At 41.2% G+C, this 15698-nt stretch overlaps 1 protein-coding gene across 2 annotated transcripts in view; it reads right to left on the bottom strand.

Annotated features, from left to right (window-relative positions):
- The window catches only part of LOC148853284 (Gut esterase (DUF1350)), a 106721-nt gene that overhangs the window by 77859 nt on the left and 13164 nt on the right, over positions 1-15698 (bottom strand). For both annotated transcript variants that reach the window (XM_088983801.1, XM_088983802.1), the window contains exon 2: positions 279-348. In XM_088983801.1, the coding sequence (XP_088839927.1) occupies positions 279-348 (70 nt within the window). The remainder of the gene's footprint in view (positions 1-278; positions 349-15698) is intronic.

Raw genomic sequence — 15698 nt, 5'->3', positions numbered from 1 at the left:
GAGTGCAATTCCAATAGAAATGGAATAGATAATTGTTGTTACAAACAGGTCAGCTAAGTCACTTTTAGTTTTAGGTACTCTCCATTTCATAATCTAATGATTCAGAAAATTTTTAGACCTTTAGCAGAAAAATCATTACTGATTCCAAAGAAAACTTGACATATGGATATGCTACTTACAAAGTACCACAAAGTATAAACAATTTTTTGCTACTAAAATATACAGACTACTAGCTACAACCATCCATAAGTAACAGCTAAAAGTTAAGCTCACAAGACCTCAATTTCACTCCAATCTCCTGAAGTTCTCCACCCACTTTGGGATTGCCTCGCAGTTTCAATAATTAATCTGCAATTAGAAAATAAGAATTAATTTATTTTTTCAAATACCGGCCAGATAAAAACATTATATTTTTCTTCTAAATAGGTAAATGAATTCAATCATAAGGAGTTCTTGTGAGAAAGCATTATTGTATTGGTTCATGGTATAGATACATGGAAGTGGAAAATAGCCAATATCAGCATCCTTAATTCCAGTTGAATCTATTCCTTGCCATTAAGGTTGATTTTTCATTTTTAGATTCTATATGATAATGCATGGAACTGGTAAATAGTCATTTCAACATCACCAGTTCCACTTGAATCTATCATTCCTTGCCTTTTAGATTTACTTTCCCACTTTTAGGATTCTATAAGATTTTGGCTTAGTGTACCACTGAAAAAGGTAGGATTTGAATCATGGACTGTAAGATCTGATCTGAATACAAAATTTTCCTTCAGGTAAAGAAAACTTAAAAACTGAGGTCAATGGCAACAATAGAGGGCAATGAGATCCTGTCTGGAGAAGGAAAGGAATTTCAGTTGCTGAATCCACATTTGGGTGAATTGTAATGGGCTGGATATAAATGAATGGGTTGCTGGATTAAGTTCCAGTATTTTATGTAATGATTTAATTCTCAATTAATGAAAGTAATTTCTGTGGCTGATATTAGGAAAAAAAAGAAATCCACATTTGGGTGGACAATAGCTTACTGGTTTTTGATGTCAAAGAAGTAGAAAATCTAATGTCTTTTATAGTGATCAGTGATGCTATAAAGAGAACATCAATAGTGTTCTTTGACAGCCTATGCAACCACTTCTTCAAGCTTGGTGCATGACACCTTTGACAGCTTTTTCTGTTGATGTATTGTTATATGGAAAGTTTTTATAATCTAGTGTATGTGTGGGTGTTGCCTCGAAACCCTACTTGGCTGTACCTTCTTTTGTTTTGATTAATGAAAATTTTCTTTTTACTTATCAAAATGCTATAAAGAGAATACAGAGGTTGATAGGAGAGGTGTTAACTGGAAATCTGATTAGTTAGGCTATGATTCTTGTAGAGACTAGGAATGTCAACGGTATTTGAAAATCCGATTTCGAATTAGAGATTCGACATAATCGAATCAAATTCAGATAATTTGAATATTTCATCGGTTGAATTAGGATATGACCTATATATAATATATAAAATATTTAAATTTTTATAATAGTATATATATGATAATTAAAATATATAAATAATTTATATATTTATATACTTTATATAAATAAAATATTTAATTTATATTTATTAATTACCTAAAATAATTAATTAGTCGATTCAAATCTAATTGAATATTCGAATATTTAATCAAATTCGAAATCAAATATTAATTTTCAATATTCATCAGATATCAAATTTTCTAATCAGATTCGAATTCGGATATTGTCTGGTCTGATTCAAATTCGATCCGTTTACACCCCTAGTAGAGACTTCAGACATGTCAGTTGCTCTGCTAGAAGCTGATTTCTTTATTGGCAAGAAGTAGGTGAGATTTATGGAGAAGAGGAGCTTGAAATTGAACCACGAGTATAAGGTCAATTGGTAGTTGTAGTCTTGTAGAGCTTAGGGGAGGGTAGAAGGTAGGAGACACAATGGATATTGAGAAGGTCAAAGACGTCAACTCATTTGACGCTAAGAGACATGTAGCTGATAGGTGAATTTGATGGTAGTGGTGAGTTCCAAAAATAAGATGGATGGAGATACAAGGCATGCTTTAATGGAGTAGTCGATCAAGACTACAGTGAGTCTTGGATTCCAAAGGATTTCAGATTGAGAAAAGTAGAAGGAAAGAGGGAGAAGAAGAAGAAGAAGAAAGCAGAAGTACACAAGGGTTTTGAAAAGGAGGGACAGATCGAATGAATTTGCCACCGCCACTCTCTCAATATTTATATGTTATGCTCACTAATTGTAGGAAAGGGTAGAATTGCCCTTAATGCTTACATGGCAAATAAAACAATAATAAACTGAAATAACAAGCTGTCTAAAATAACCACCAACTAACATTGACATAACTAACAAAGATTACATGTACTGTCATACGAACACCATGGGGACCACAGCCATGGGGCCCATATCAGTGTTCTCTACACTCCCCCTCAAGTTGGGAATAGATATTTGTCATTCCCAACTTGCATAGGTCTGCCTCTAACTTCTTCCTTGGAACAACCTTGGTGAGAAGATCTGCGAGCTGCATGTTGGAGGTGATATACGGGAGACACACTTCTTGTGATGAGACCCTTTCTCTGACAAAATGTCGATCAACTTCAATATGTTTAATTCTGTCATGTTGCACCGGATTGTGAGCTATATTAATAGTCGCCTGATTATCGCAATACAACATCAAGGGCTTCTCATAATCAATACCCAACTCTTCAAGTAGTGATTTCAACCACTCCATTAGCCATTGATCTGTATTCAGCTTCGGCACTAGAGCGAGAAACAACACTTTGTTTCTTACTCCTTCAAGAGACAAGGTTACCTCCTACAAGGGCACAATATCCAGAGGTAGACCTCCTGTCATCAGCACTCCCAGCCCAATCAGCATCTGTATAGACCTCCACCTTCATGTGATTATTATTCTTGAACAGTATACCTCTACCTAGACATCTCTTCAAGTATGCTAATATTCTCTCAACTGCAAGAAGATGAGTAGTTCTAGGGGAGTGCATGTATTGGTTGACAACACTGACTACACAACTGATGTTTGGCCGTGTGAGACAGAGATATAGGAGCTTTCCAACCAACCGTTGGAACATAGCTTTGTCTTCAAGAGGCTCTCCACCCTCTACACTGATCTTGTGATTCTGTTCAATGGGTGTATCTGTAGGCTTGACACCTAACTTTCCAATTTCCGCCAACAGATCTAGAACATACTTCATTTGAGAAATAGAGATCCCTTGTTTATATCTAGCAACCTCAATACCCAAAAAATATCGCAGTGCACCAAGATCTTTCACCTCAAACTCTTGATGAAGGAGCTGTTTGAGGGACTCAATCTCACAATTATTATTCCCTGTCACTACAATATCATCCACATATATTGCAAGCAAGGTCAAGGAAGAGTTCACTCTTTTAACGAACAATGTATGATCTGACTGAACCTGTACATAGCCGAATTTTCCAAGGGCTAGTCTGAATCTATCAAACCAAGCTCTAGGGGACTGCTTTAGTCCATACAATGCCTTGTTCAGTCGGCAAACCTTCTTACCTGTCTCTGCATCATAAAATCCAGGGGGCAACTGCATGTAGACTTCTTCCTGTAAGTTTCCATTTCGAAAGGCATTTTTAACGTCCATCTGGAACAAGGGCCAAGAGTAACTTGCTGCAAGGGCTAATAGAACTCGAATAGTGGTCATCTTGGCTACTGGGGCAAAAGTCTCCAAGTAGTTTATACCATAAGTTTGAGTAAATCCTTTTGCAACCAACTGGGCTTTGTACCTTTCAATGGAGCCATTAGCATTATGTTTCACAGTAAATACCCATCTACATCCAACAGGTTTCTTTCCTTTGGGTAGGTCAACTAGCTCCCAAGTATTATTTTTCAAAAGGGCATCCATTTCAACTTTCATTGCATCTTTCCACTCAAGAACTAACAAAGCTTCTTGCATTGTTCTGGGGATAGGAATATTAGCAATGGAAGTAAGAAAGGACCTGTAAGAAGGAGACAGGCGATCATAGGATAGAAACTAGGAAATAAATTGAGTTGTGGATGTGGTGCAATGTCGTTTCCCTTTACGGACCGCAATAGGGAGGTCAAGGTCATCCAAAAGAAGGGAAGTAGCAACAGTGGAAGGTATCTCAGTGGGTCCTGGACTTGATAAGGGGATTGTAGTACCTGGATCTGGATCCATAGAAGGAACTGGAGCTGGCCTGGACTGCTGAAGACCGAAATCAACCTGCCTCCATCGCTTGCGATAGACTTTCAACTCCTGATCCCTCTAACAACCCTCACCATTACAGCCCTCATCACTCAATGGAATGGGTAAAAGAACCTCATATGAGTTAACCCCACTCTCACTGCGCTCCCCCTGAGGAAAAAGACCCAAATTCTCACTACTCTCCCGCTGAGGAGAAGCCCTAGGATAATAGGGTACCTCCTCAACGAAGGTGACATCAATCAAAACAAATCTCCTCCCCGAAACAGGATCATAGCAGCAATAACCCTTTTGAGATTGTGCATAACCGAGAAAAATGCATTTGGAGGCCTTAGGGTCAAATTTGGAATGATGAGGTCCAAGAATCTGAACAAAGCAGGTGCAACCAAAGGTTTTAAGAGGAACAGTAAACAACTCCTCGTCTGGGTATAGAAGGGTAAACGGAAGCTTCATGTCAGGAACCCATGAGGGAACCCGATTAATGAGATACACTGCCGTGAGGATAGCATCACCCCAAAAACGGATAGGCACATTGGAGGTAAACATAATGCTTCTAGCCACCTCCAAAATGTGTCTATTCTTCCTCTCGACAACCCCATTTTGCTGTGTTGTATGAGGAAAGTGCTCTGGTGAATAACCCCATGATCGAGTAGATAAGAGGCCAGTGGCTTGGCAAAGTATTCTTTTGCATTATCAGATCTGAGGATTTTGATTTTGACCCCAAACTGGGTTAAAATCATCTGATGAAAGTTTTGGGTCAGAACGGAAACCTCATATCGAGAACGCATAAAGTAGACCAAAGAAAAACGGGTATAGTCATCAACAAACAATAGAAAATATCTGTACCCCCCCATAGAAGGGATGTGATATGGGCCCCAAACATCGGTGTGCACAATATCAAAAGAACTACTACTTCTTTTATTACTCAAGGAATAAGATGTTCTACAATGTTTGGCAAGCTCACAACTCTCACATCTCAAATTTGACATCTCAACAAACTCAAACAAAGTAGGAAACAGACTCTTCAAAGACCGAAAAGATAAATACCTAACCGATTATGCCAGAGCATAACCGGACTCACAGACTAAGAGACAAAAGAATTCTTATCCACAGGCTCTTTCCGATGAGAACTCTCTCCAAGCAGATAGATCCCATTCGTCTCACGGCCAGTCCCAATCACCTTCCTCGTCTCCAAGTCCTGAAAAGCACATCGGTTAGGGAAAAAGGTTACTAAATAGTTATGATGTTTTGTAATACTACTGACTGAAAGCAAATTAGTATCAAGTTTAGGAACATGCAAGACTAAGGATTAGGAAATAGTATAAGATAACTTGATGTCACCCTTGCCAGAAATGGGAACAAGGGAGCCATCAGCAATGGATACTTTATCTCTACCAGAAGATAAGTGATAAGTAATGAACAGTGATGGCAAGCTAGTCATATGGTCAGATGCACCTGAGTCCATTACCCAACAATGTTCAGTGTTACTTGGAGCTGAAGCATGGTTAGCTGAGGCCCAAATACCTGAATGAGCAAATGTTGATGTGGCAAGGGCTGATGGTGACTGAGATGACTGAGCTGAATTCCCAACCTCCTTTTCCAACTGTATTAGGGCAGCCCGAACAACAACTAAGGTATCTAGGGGCGTGCCTTTTATGCTCGATGAGGATGCAGAATCGGTATTCACAGCCATATGAGCATTACCCCTTTTATTCCTTAGTTTTGCTGGGACTAAATGAGGGTGCAACTTCCAACATGTATATTTCGTATGCTTGGGTTTCTTACAATGTTCACATAATAGATCCCGCTTATCTTCCTTCTTCATGTCCCTTTCTGTATCACCCCCAGACTTAGGTTTAACTGCTGCTAGGGCTGGGGGGAAGGATTGATGCTGCATCATAACCTTTCTTCTAGTCTCTTCACTATGCACCAGGGAGTAGGCTTGAGATAAGGTCACACTGTCTCTTGTCAGTATCTGCTGTCTCATAATGTCATAATCAGAATTCAGGCCAGCCAGAAATTCAAACACCCTATTGGTCTCGACTTGCTTTCTATGGGTCTATGCATCTTTTGGACCTTCCCACTCAAGAGTCTCCAGATGGTCAATTTCATGCCACAGAGATTTCAAGGTAGAGAAATAAACAGATACTGGTTTCTCTCCTTGTTTGAGGTTATTTACCTCACACTTCAGTTCATAGGCTCTAGCAACATTAAGGGGTTGGGAGTAGGTCTCTTTCATGACGTCCCATATCTCCTTGGTTGTCTTTGCCCACAAGTAATTTCGGCTAACATGTGGCTGCATAGAGTTGCACAACCATGTCATAACCAAGTAGTTCTCCTGAACCCACTTGGTATACATTCGGTCCTCCTTGGAAGGTTCTTTCACATCTCCCAATAGGTAGCTAAGTTTTCCCCTTCCCCCAATAGCTATCATGGCCGATTGGGCCCATTCCAAGTAATTGGATCCGTCTAATCTCACAGTTGTAATCTGAAACGCAGTCTTAGACATATTACCAGAATTATTGTTCCCAAAGACACCTTCCCCTTGATTTTTGAACTCCATTCTTGGTTAAGAATCAGTAATTAAGAACTATTAGGGCTACTACAATAGAAAACAGCACTTAAACAACTGATCACAGTCAGGAATCTGTATGAAATCAGTTCAGATCTGATTGAAACCAATCGAAGTCAGAATATAATCAGTCCGATAACAGTTCTCACCCCCAAAACAGGCTTGGAAGCCGAAACAGGTCTAAAAACCACTTAGAAAACAACCTGTAATGCTGAAGCAAAATTAGGGTTTTAATCATAGGGTTAGGAAAACCTTTGTAAGAACATAAACAGTGCTCAGCCACACCTTCCAAAGGATTCACAGTCAAGTCTGGCCGTAGGGTTAATGACAAACCCTAAAAAAAACTGATTGCCTCTGAGAAAATAAAGGAGAGTTTGGCCGCTCCTCCCAGATAGGTCCAACCTATCTTGACTGACAGCAACCTCAAGGGAAAAATAAAAACTTACCCAGAAGACTCTGATCACTACCTTCAATCGTGGCCTGAACCCTAACCTTCTCTGATTCTTCCTGATTACCAAAACACTCTCCAAGCCTCTACAAGCCTTCGGACAGCTGCTAAACCTTTCTGGTAACCTCCAAGAATCAGCCAACGAACAGTCCTTTGTAAGCTTCCAGCCCTAGACAGTTCTCATGTGGTCGGCTGGACTAGACACACATGAGAAACCCTAGATAGGTTCTAATACCAAGTAGTCAATCAAGACTACAGTCAGTCTTGGATTCCAAAGGATTTCAGATTTAGAAAAGTAGAAGGAAAGAGGGAGAAGAAGAAGAAAGAAGTACATAAGGGTTTTGAAAAGGAGGGACAGATCGAATGAATCTGCCGCCGCCACTCTCTCAATATTTATATGTTATGTTCACTAATTGTAGGAAAGGGCAGAATTGCCCTTAATGCTTACATGGCAAATAAAACAATAATAAATTGAAATAACAAGCTGCCTAAAATAACTACCAACTAACACTGACATAACTAACAAAGATTACATGTGCTGTCATACGAACACCGTGGGGACCACAGTCGTGGGGCCCACATCAGTGTTCTCTACAAATGGGAAGATGAATAGTAGAGCATTATGTGAATAAGTGGGTTTTATAGAAATAAAATAGAAGGGTGGAGGGGATATTTGAAAGGAGAGAGAGGTAGAGAAACATGTTCAGGCTTTTGAGCAGGTTCTTGTGAACTAAAGTGGCCAATGAATTCAGCTAAACCCGGTTTTGGTAAATTACTTAGGTTAGGTTAGATGTGAATCATTCCTCTAAACTGATATAAACTTGGTTAAAATTAGAGAGAAAAGAAGAAGAAAAGTAGAGGACAACAGCACAAAGGAAGAAGATGGAGAAAAGAAGAGGAAGAAGAAGAAGAATTCGATTATCTCCTCTCTCCCCTCTATAATCCTTTTGTTAAACTTCATTCATTAGGCTAATTACAAATATGCCCTTAAGTGGGTGGCCAGTTAGGCAGAAATATAAAGTAAACTTACAAAAAGAAATAACAGGCCCATAAAGATAGACCCATTAACAAACAAATAAATAAATAACACACTACAAAAATAGATACTAGGGCCAATTTGGCCCAGTCTCTCTATACTCCCCCTCAAGCTAAGCATAGATGTCAATCATGCCCAGCTTGCTTATATAGTGTGCTAGCTTCTCTCTTGGAACTCCCTTGGTCAAAACATCAGCCAACTGTTCTTCTGAGGCGATAAATGGCAAGCAAACTTCTCCTGAGGAAACTCTTTCCCATATAAAATGTCTATCATCCTCAATGTGCTTAGTTCTGTCATGTTGAACAGGATTATGTGCAATATTGATAGTTGCCTGGTTGTCACAGTAGAGCCTCATTGGCTTCTCATAGTCAACCCCCCCAATTCTTCTAAATGTGATTGCAGCCACAATAATTCTGACACACCTTGTTCCATTGCCCTGCATTCTGCTTCAGTAGAGGATCTAGCAACTATAGACTGTTTCTTACTCCTCCATGAAACAATGTTTCCCTGCCACCAAAGCAAAATAACTCGAGGTGGATCTCCTATCATCAATACATCCTGCCCAATCAACATTGGTGTATGCTTCCAGCTTCATATGTCAATGTTTGGCAAATAGAATGCCTTTCCCTGGAGTACCTTTCAAGTAACACAGAACTCTTTCTACTGCAGCAGAACTCTTTCTACTGCAGCTAAATGTGTATCTTTGGGAGAATGCATAAACTGACTAATAACACTCACTGAATAGGAAATATCCGGTCAAGTCATGCAGAGATATAACAACTTTCCAAGTAGTCTCTGAAACACTTCCCTATCATATAAAAGTTCACCATCTATAGCAAAAAGCTTATGATTGGGATCAATAGGAGTGGAGGCCGATTTAGCACCAAGTTTACCAGTCTCTACAAGGAGGTCAAGGACATACTTGCGCTGAGAAATGAAGATACCATCCTTAGATCTAGCAACTTCAATTCCCAAGAAATACCTGAGATCTCCTAAATTCTTGATTTCAAATTCAGAGTTAGGAAACTTTTTGATTTTACTGACCTCCTGGGTGTCATTACCCGTGACCACAATATCATCAACATAAACTATCAGAAAGGTTATCAGAGAGTCACTTCTTTTCAAGAACAAGGTATGGTTAGATTGAGTTTGTGTGTAACCAAATGAGACAAGAGAAGCCCTAAATCTCTCAAACCAGGCCTGAGGAGAGTGTTTGAGACCATAAATGGATTTTTGCAGTTTACACACCTTCCCTTGCATTTCCTTTCCATACACTCCCGGAGGCAAAAACATATAAACCTCTTCATGTAGATCTCCATTCAAGAAGGCATTTTTAACATCAAACTGGTGGAGAGGCCAATCAAAAGTAGCAGTTAGGGACAACAAAACCCAGATTGAGGTCATCTTGGCCACAGGAGCAAAGGTCTCAAGATAGTCAATACCATACATCTGAGTGTAGCCTTTAGCAACCAGCCTAGCCTTAGACCTCTCAATAGAGCCATCAGAATGATATTTAATGGCAAATACTCATTTACAACCCACTGGTTCCTTCCCTTCTAGCAAATCCACAATATCCTAGGTATGTTTCTTATGCAAAGCATCCAGTTCAGCCATCATAGCATCCCTCAATTCAGGTTTAGATAGGGCTTTTGGTACGGACCTAGGTATCACATGGGAAGAAATAGAAGCAAGAAAAGAGTAGTAGGTAGGGGATAGAAGGCTATAGGACACGTGTTTAGAGATACAATGGGTTGTACACTTCCGCTTGCCCTTGCGAAGAGCAATAGGAAGATCAAGGTTTGGGAAAGAAGTAGATGGGTCAGAGGAAGGCTGATCAATTAACTCAGTAATGATGGGAGGAGAAAGAGGTCTTCTGCAGGAGTGGAAACAACTTGCCCATGTCTGAATCAGTGTCTTTGGTATCACCTTTGGAGAACAGGATGTGGGGGAATTATAGGAGGATGAGGTGGAGGAGGAGGAGTAGGAGCAAGAATATTGAAGGTAGGCCCAGTGGGAGAGGTGGACACCTTTTCAGATGACTCAAAAGAAGCAGAAAGAGGAACTTCCCCTCAGGAGGAATATTAAAGAAAGGAGTAGGTTCAGGAAATGTGACATCCCAAGATACAAAGCGGGTGCCACTATCTGGACCAAAATAGAAATATCCCTTCTGTGTGGAGGCATATCCTAGAAAAACACATTTACGAGCCTTAGGTTCAAATTTGTGCCTTTAATAGTTGTGAACATGTACATAGCAGGTGCATCCAAAAACACGGAGAGGAAGAGAGAAGAGATCTAAAGGGGGTTTTGAAGCCAAGAACCCGAGGAGGAATACGATTAATCAAAAAGGTAATGGTAAGGACAACATTTCATCAAAATTTAATAAGAATATGGTATGCAAAAAGGAGGGATCTAGCATGCTCAACCACATGTTGGTTCTTCCTTTCCGCCATTCCATTCTACTGTGGAGTGTAGGAACAAGAACTTTGATGAATAATGCCAAAATCTTCAAAATAGGATGAGAGGGTTTTCTCAATTACACCTTAGCATTACCAGAACATAATATTTTGATCCGGGTGTTAAACTGGGTAAGGATAATGTTAGTGTAGGGGTATTTCTATCTTTATACCTTGATTGATGTTGTTGATCTGTAATGTTGTGTTGAAACATGTGCTCTTAACTTAAGTAAGGGCACATAGGTCCTTTCAGTTATGTTTTAATAATAATATAAATACTTACTGGCCGACTGGGAGAAGTCAAGTTGACTCTTTCAGTTCGAACCAGAATTCTCTCTTTCTCTCTTTCTCTCTTTCTCTATCACTCTTTCTTCTTCTACATAACTGAACTCAGTCAGGCCGAACTCTAAGGCAGACCTGAATTCTATCATGGTATCAGAGCAGGTTAAATCTGCTTAGATTTCTGCTTGCCTAGGGTTCATTCTCTACGCACCCTATCTAGGGTTTTCCTCTTTTTTTTTTGTGTTTGATTGGAGATAAGGGAAAGGGCTGAAAAGGAGTGATCACCCTCTTCCCTTGGGGGTCTCTATGCCTCCAGTCAGGTCGTATGTGGTCGATTGCTGTGATTTCTGAGATCGCCGTCTCCTAGTAGAGGAAGAATAGAGGGTCGAACCGTGTGTGGCTGTTGTGTGTGAAGCTGCTGTTGTGTGTGGACTGCTCTCCTGCTCGCATGGGTGTTACTTCAACGATAAGGTAAGAGATTTCAGTTCTAGGTTTTTTTTGAAGAGATATGATCATATAGTGTTTCGGCCAGTAAGTGCTAGGGTTTATGCTGGTTTCTTTGTGCATGTTGAAAGAAGAGATATGATCATATAGTGGTGAGATTTCAGGTAGTTGTAGGAGTAGGGTTTGTGGTGTAAAGAGCACACATTCCAGCAACAATTAGTGCTGCAATCAGTGTGACAGGTGTGACCTAGTGATGTGTAGTGTGGATCTCAGTGATAATAGAATTCAGCAAGTGTGCGGAATTGGTGATAACATAATGGGAGACAGTAATGATTATAAACCTAGTGTGGTGGTGCCTACAGACTACCTGAATGTTCAGATGACCTCCATTAAGTTAAATGGAGAGAATTATGTGCCTTGGGCTAAATTCGTTGAAGTCTTTCTAAAGGCAAAGAAGAAGGTAAAACATATAAGAGAGGAGAAACCCTCCTCTGACTCTCATGAGTATGAAGATTGGGAGCAAGAGGACGCTCAGATCATCACATGGTTGTGGAACAGTATGGAACCCAGGATTAGTGAACTTCATGTTCCTTGATACTGCCAAAGACGTGTGGGACCATGCGGAAAAAATTGTATTCGGGGCAGGACAATACAACCAGAGTTTATCAACTTTATCAAGAGTACTTTAATCTGCAACAGGGCAATCAGAGTCTTGAGGAGTTGAATGTCTATCATCCTCTCACTTCTGATGTCAAGATTCAGCAACAACAGAGAGAGCAGCTTGATGTGACTAGATTTTCGGTGGGACTAAAGTCTGAGTATGAACCAATACAGGCTCAGATATTAGGGGGATCAGCTCTTCCGTCCCTAGAAGAGGTATTTGCTCGACTTCGGAGGATTTCTATCGGATCTACTGAGAACTCTAATATCTCAGATAGATCTGCCTTTGCTGCATCGAGAGGCCGTGGTGGTAGAGGTGGAGCTCGGGGAGCTCGGTCTGGCCGTGGTGTTGGTAGTGGTTCTGCATATGGCCGAAGTGGCAATGGTGGGTCTACTTATAATCGTATTGGTGGTCGTACTGGGAACAGAGATTCAGGGGGAGCCCGTGGTAGAGGACGTAGCTCAGGCCCGAGGAAGTGCACACATTGTGGTATGGAAGGACATACCATCAACTATTGTTATGATTTACATGGTCCTCCCTCAACCTAGGCCAATCATGCCGCAACCGGTGACTCAAGTTCCAGCTTTAGACAGGAGAATCATTCATCTGACCAGTTGCCTCCTACATCCACAGATGGTCCCATGAAGGAGATGGTGAGTGTTCCCCATGATGAATATGAGAGGTTTATCCAATCACAGCAAAACACGACGACTTTTGCTCACTCAGGTATAGCTTGTCTGGCATCTACACACAATCCCTGGATCATTGACTTTGGAGCCTCCGATCACATGACTGGAACTCCAAGTGTGTTTTCCTCCTTATCTCATTGCTCAACATCACAATCTGTCACCCTTGCTAATGGTTCCACATCCTCAATTTGTGGTGTTGGTAATGTTGACCTAGATCCTGTATCCCTCTCATCAGTTCTATATGTTCCTAAATTGCCTTTAAACCTTATGTCTGTTAATAAGATGACCAAATCACTTAACTGCTCCATTACCTTTTATCCTTCTATGTGTGTTTTTCAGGATCTCAAGACGAGGATGAAGATTGGTGGAGGGCATGAAGCAGGTGGACTGTATTATCTTGACGGTGGTGGCGGTAGAACTCCAACAGCTCTCCAGTCATCTCTTTCTCCTCTCTAGTGGCACTGCCAATTTGGTCATCCATCGCTCAAAGTCTTGAAGTCCTTGGTTCCGTCCTTGAGTCAGCTTTCTGTTTTGGATTGTGAGTCGTGTCAGTTTGGGAAACACCATCGTGTTCCCTTTAGTTCTAGGGTTGATAACCGTGTGTCGAGTTCTTTTTCTTTAGTTAATTCAGATGTTTGGGGTCCTTATAAAGTAATGTCATATAATGGATACAGATATTTTGTCATTTTTGTGGATGATTTTTCAAGGATGACGTGGCTCTATTTAATGAAAGAAAGAAGTGAATTGTTTACCATTTTCCAAAAATTTTATGCTGAAATTCGTAACCAATTTGGTACCCACATCAAAGTTTATCGTTCTGATAATGGCCGCAAATATTTATCCTCATCATTTCAGGAATACTTGGACCAACACGGCATTATACATCAGACCTCGTGTACCTACACCCCACAACAAAACGGGGTGGCTGAGAGAAAGAATCGCCATCTCCTTGAAACAGCAAGATCCCTAATGCATCACATGCATGTTCCCAAACCTTTTTGGAGAGATGTAGTGCTTACCTCTTGTTTTCTGATTAATCGGATGCCCACGTTCATCCTTGATGGTCAGTCTCTGTTTCAGGTCTTGTTTCCCTCTTTGTCCCCGTTCCCTCTTACACCGAGAGTTTTTGGGTGTGTCTGTTTTGTCCATAATCTGGGTCCTGGGAACGACAAGTTTGATGCCTGTTCTCTCAAGTGCATCTTCCTTGGCTATTCTCGGACCCAGAAAGGGTATAGGTGTTACCATCCTGGTTCTCGACGGTCCTTTGTGTGTGTTGATGTCAGTTTCTTTGAGTCTACTCCGTTCTTTTTGAGGTCCGGTGATGCTTCTTCCTCCTCATCACCTCCTCCCCTTCCACTTCCCGTTGTCGATCCTCCTCCCTTTGTTCCAGTTGTGACCAAATCCTTGCCTCCGGTGCCACCACCTGTTGAACGCCCACCTATCCGTCATGTGTATACACATCGCCCACGTGCACCGGCTACTACTCCTCCGACTACATCTCCGTCGACGGATCCGGCACCAGAACCCCACTTGGCATCTGAGATTGATCTACCCATTGCTTTGCGAAAAGGTAAACGTACTTGCACCCTTCATCCCATTTCTAATTATGTTTCTCTTACTCACCTTTCCGCTTCCCATCTCCAGTTTGTTACCTTGTTATCATCAGTTATTGTTCCTAAAGATGTCCAGGAAGCCCTTGCCTCTCCAGGGTGGTGCCGTGCCATGGAAGAAGAACTCTCAGCCCTTCATCATAATCATACTTGGGACCTCGCTGCTCTTCCTCCTGGGAAGCAAGTTGTTGGTTGTAAGTGGGTTTATACGGTTAAGTATCTGCCTGATGGTAGTGTTGAACGCTTGAAAGCGCGATTAGTTGCAAAAGGGTACTCCCAAACCTATGGCATTGACTACACAGAGACCTTCTCACCAGTTGCTAAGATAGGGTCAGTTTGTGTTGTGATCTCTCTTGCAGCCATGTATGAGTGGCCACTATATTAGCTTGATATCAAGAATGCCTTTTTGCATGGTGACTTACTCGATGAGGTCTACATGGAGCAACCTCCAGGGTTTGTTGCTCAGGGGGAGGATGGTAAGGTGTGCAGACTAAGGAAGGCTATATATGGGCTTAAACAGTCTCCTCGAGCATGGTTTGGTAGGTTCAGTGAGGTGGTAAAGAAGTTTGGCATGAAACAGTGCAAAGTTGACCATTTTGTATTTAGTAATGACTCTCTAGGAGGAAAAATACTATTGGTGGTGTATGTAGATGATATTGTTACTGAGAATGATAACATGGGTATTGATAGGCTGAAGACTTATCTGCAGGATCACTTTCAGACAAAGGATCTGGGTAAACTGAAATACTTCTTGGGGATAGAGGTAGCGAGATCCAAGTATGGGATTAACCTGTGCCAGAGGAAGTATGTGCTTGATTTGCTGGAAGAAACAGGCTTGTTGGGTGCCAAACTAGCTGAAACACCCATGGACACAAATACCAAGCTAAGTAGTGATATGGGTGAAGTGTTTGAAGACCCTGGCAGATACCGACGACTTGTGGGCAAACTGAACTACCTAACCATTACTAAACCAGATATCTCATTTGCAGTTAGTGTAATCCAGTTCATGCAAAAACCTCTGACTCCTCATTGGAATGCGGTTCTGAGAATTGTGAAGTATCTAAAAGGGGCCCCGGGTCGCGGTCTGATATACAAGAGTGGGGGAAAACTTGAAATAGAAGGGTATTCTGATGCTGATTGGGCCGGTTCTATGTCTGATAGGCGGTCTACTACAGGCTATTGCACGTTTCTGGGAGGTAACCTGGTGACATGGAAAAGTAAGAAGCAGACAGTTGTGGCAAGAAGCAGGGCAGAGGCGGAATATAGGG

The sequence above is a fragment of the Nelumbo lutea genome, chromosome 4, assembly GCF_056320005.1.
Source record: "Nelumbo lutea isolate HS-2025 chromosome 4, American lotus-T2T, whole genome shotgun sequence".
Lineage (NCBI taxonomy): Eukaryota > Viridiplantae > Streptophyta > Magnoliopsida > Proteales > Nelumbonaceae > Nelumbo > Nelumbo lutea.
This window is presented reverse-complemented; position numbering and strand designations above follow the sequence as displayed.